Genomic DNA, 3,339 nt, shown 5'->3' with positions numbered 1-3,339 from the left:
TTAGCTTCCCAGTGAAATAGAGTGTTCTATGATTGGTTACTCTCAAGTGCCTTTTGCAGTTTGACATTCTAATGGCCGAACTATGTTCACCATCAAAACGCTCATCTCCTTTGAATACATGTGTCCCTATAGCTTGATACCGATTCAGTGCACTTGTATTCTAACGAATATTGTCGAGTCTACCAAACCATGTGTTCATTCCCTGGCCGTAATTGCTTGAGTGCAGAAGTCAGCAGCGCATTCGACACCATCAACACCACATCTATTCCACTCGCCCGGCCGAACTCGATCGCTAGTTGGCACACCAGCATTCATAAGAAATACATAATTAGCTCATAGTTAGTTCGCATATGCGCTGTGTAGGCTTTGTAATTTTTAGGGTCAACAAATACTACTATTCGATTCATAGACCCTACATTTGTGCCACGTTAATATAATAAACAAAATCGTATCAGAATGACCCAATTGAGTTGCGCCAACCAACTTCTCAGACAAATAATTTATTTAGAAATTAGCGAACTAAAATGAAAACTTAGCTCAATTCATAGATCATTTGTAATAAAAATCTAAAATAAATGATAAAATAAAATTTGCACCTGTCCAATTATCACCTATTAAAACTCAAACTTTCCTGCAGCACCTTGCGTCACAAATTCCATTCATTAATGACATGGGTTCTCATCGACCACCCAAGCCACCGCATTGAGCGGCAAAAATATTTGGGCTAGTACACATTTGTTTATACACTTTTTTTCACAAAAATAATTATTATGATTAAAGAGAGTGGGAAAGTTTAAAATTATTATAATAATTTAGAAAAATGAGGAGATTTAAATTAGGAACTCATGGGTAGAAATTCAACATTCTTTCCACTAGGTATTAAACCGCATTGCAACACATTGATTATACTAATTTCCTAACATGTGATGGTTTTTCCTAGTATTTTACCTTTTATTCTTTGTACAATAGCTGTGTTGACTTGTTACTTATATTGCTAAGTTCCTAATTGACTTGTTTCAAGGGATGTGCTATCTACACACCATTTTTTACTTCTCACATACCCCTTGTTAATTTCTGTCCGTTGATCTTCTTCAATTTATCCGATCCGACGGTCGAAAATCAAAAAGGTGTGTGAGAAGTAAAAAGGGGTGTGTGAATATCACACCCCTGTTTCAATTGACTTTCGAAGTCGCTTTATCAAATTACAGAAAATGAGTAAGCAAAAACGCGTGGCATAGTCTGAAAGGTCACCAGTGTATGTTCAAGCCACAAGACTTGGATCGATTTGTTCGTCAATGTGCATTCATCAGATGAAAGAATGGTGAACTCTATAAAAAACCTACACTGATCAGTTTTCTCCACTCGTTTTCTTACAGAATAAGAACATCCATCCATACGATTTGATCTTCTCGAAAAACCCAAAATATTGGTTTTGTTCAGTACTAATACTAGTGGAGAATATGAAGGTACGTATATACACTACTCCCGAAACAAACAATTTTGTTTTTACTTCATAGCTAGTATTATTTTCTCGGAAAAAATTAACCCTTTCTCCATTTTCGTTTGAAAGGTTTAATGATCTAAATCCCTTGAAAGTTTACATCTTTAGTTCATATGGTTGATATTCGTAACTTGATTCTGACATGTTTGTTTGGTTGGCTGCATGATCTACTACAGCAAACCATAACCATTGAGGCGCAGTTAAGATGTGCAAAATGTCGGTCCAAGGCCATGGAACTAGCTGTTGCAGAAGACGGTGTGTTTGGTACTCTTTAAAGTATATGTGTTCATGTTAATTTGATCGACAAAGTACAAAACGAAAGAAAACTATTGCACGCTAATTAATCAAATTTGTTAAATTTTGTACGATAATATGTTTTTCAATTATATATAATGTTGCAGGTGTAACATCAGTGGCCTTTAAGGGGGCCAATAGAGATCAACTGGTGATTACTGGAGACGGAGTTGATGCGGCAGGGTTGGCCAAGTCATTGAGGAAGAAGCTTGGCTATGCAGACTTGCTGAGTGTAGAAGTAAAGTGAACCTTAAGAAGAAAACAAAATCGTGCATGCATATGATACAAGAGAAAAACTTTCTGTCACCACCCTCACCAGTTGGAATTCTACATCAATGAGCCACCACCAATGAGTGCTTGCACCATTTTGTAGGGGAACTTGTATCATTTTCAGGGAAAGCACTGTTTGTTTGGAAGTCATAATCGTATTTTAAATGTAGTACTAGATTTGTAACACCGACTATTTTGTTTGTTTGGAAGTCATAATCATTTTGTCAAAAAATAATAAATAAAATAAAATAAATCTCTCTTTCCGAGCCATCTCTCTCCCCCCTTTCAAAAAGAAAAAACCTAGCCTGCTACCTCGACTGATTTTGTTGCTGCACCGACTTATGCACTCAGATTTGGCAACTCCTCTTCGTTGTTAGATTCGGATTTGGCGTCTCCTGCCTTATGCGACTAGATCGTAGGGTGCTTGATGCATGGAAACCAAAATCTTACTAGAGCGGTGAAGTTGCAGGGGGTCATGGCATGCGTGTCCTTGTCCTTCACTAACACGAGCTGATCAGTGGAAACCAGAATCTCATTAGAGCGGTGAAGTTGCAAGGGGCCTTGGCATGAATGTCCTTGTCCTTTGTTGAGATGAGCTGACCAGTGGTTCATTTCTCGCAGTAGTGCAGTTGTGTTTTACTCGCCTTGAGAGTGCCGTGGTCGTGCTGTCGTGATGGAAGATTTGGTCTTCCACTTTGAGCAATGAGTTATATGGTAACGTATGTCAACAATGACTTGATGTGGTTTGGCCCTATTGCGATAATTTTATGTAGCCTCACTATTTAGTGATGATCACTGTGGCTGCCAGTATAACTTTGTTGAGTTCCACACACCCCAAATTACTTCTCACACACCCCTTGTTAATTTCTGTCTGTTGATCTTCTTCAATTCATCTGATACAACAGTCGAAAATTAGAAAAGTGTGTGAGAAGTAAAATGGGGTGTGTAGATATCACACCCCATTGTTTATTGTGACAAATCAGTACTGGTAGCAATTGTGTTTTTGTGCTTATGGTAGTCTTTTAGAGTTTACTCGTGTTTGTTTAATTGTGGAAATTCACTCTAGATCAATTTATTGGTTGTTGAAATAATGTATCCAATGGCACCTTTGTATTTATTTGTGATAATTAATGAAATGCCACTCTACCGTTACTTGTAAAAAAAGAGAGAATCTTTTCGACATGGTGGTTGACGTTTAGCTTGCAATATCTTAATCCCACATTGGTGATAAGTGATGAGTAGATTTTATATTATATATTTTACCCTAATCTTAG

General features: G+C 37.4%; 1 protein-coding gene across 2 annotated transcripts; it reads left to right on the top strand.

The window, feature by feature from the left end:
• The first annotated feature begins 1,380 nt into the window (after window positions 1–1,380).
• LOC126589720 (heavy metal-associated isoprenylated plant protein 47-like) lies at window positions 1,381–2,335 on the top strand. Of its 2 annotated transcripts, XM_050255104.1 has the most exons (3): window positions 1,381–1,466; window positions 1,678–1,756; window positions 1,903–2,335. In XM_050255104.1, the coding sequence occupies exons 1-3, from the start codon at window positions 1,461–1,463 to the stop codon at window positions 2,040–2,042; spliced, it is 225 nt and encodes a 74-aa protein (XP_050111061.1). In that variant the 5' UTR covers window positions 1,381–1,460; the 3' UTR covers window positions 2,043–2,335. The 2 variants fall into 2 exon arrangements, with proteins under 2 accessions (XP_050111061.1, XP_050111059.1); XM_050255102.1 differs by lacking the exon at window positions 1,381–1,466 and having other exon boundaries at window positions 1,615–1,756.
• The last annotated feature ends 1,004 nt before the right edge of the window (window positions 2,336–3,339 follow it).

Source organism: Malus sylvestris, chromosome 11, assembly GCF_916048215.2.
Source record: "Malus sylvestris chromosome 11, drMalSylv7.2, whole genome shotgun sequence".
Classification (NCBI taxonomy): Eukaryota; Viridiplantae; Streptophyta; class Magnoliopsida; order Rosales; family Rosaceae; genus Malus; species Malus sylvestris.
Note: the sequence above shows the minus strand (reverse complement) of the source record. Positions and strands in the feature narration are given on the sequence as shown.

Coding starts and splice junctions, on each gene's coding strand:
- LOC126589720 (XM_050255102.1), top strand. CDS start 1,615: ATGGTTGATATTCGTAACTTGATTCTGACATGTTTGTTTGGTTGGCTG. Junction 1,757..1,902: donor ACTAGCTGTTGCAGAAGACG/GTGTGTTTGGTA, acceptor ATAATGTTGCAG/GTGTAACATCAGTGGCCTTT.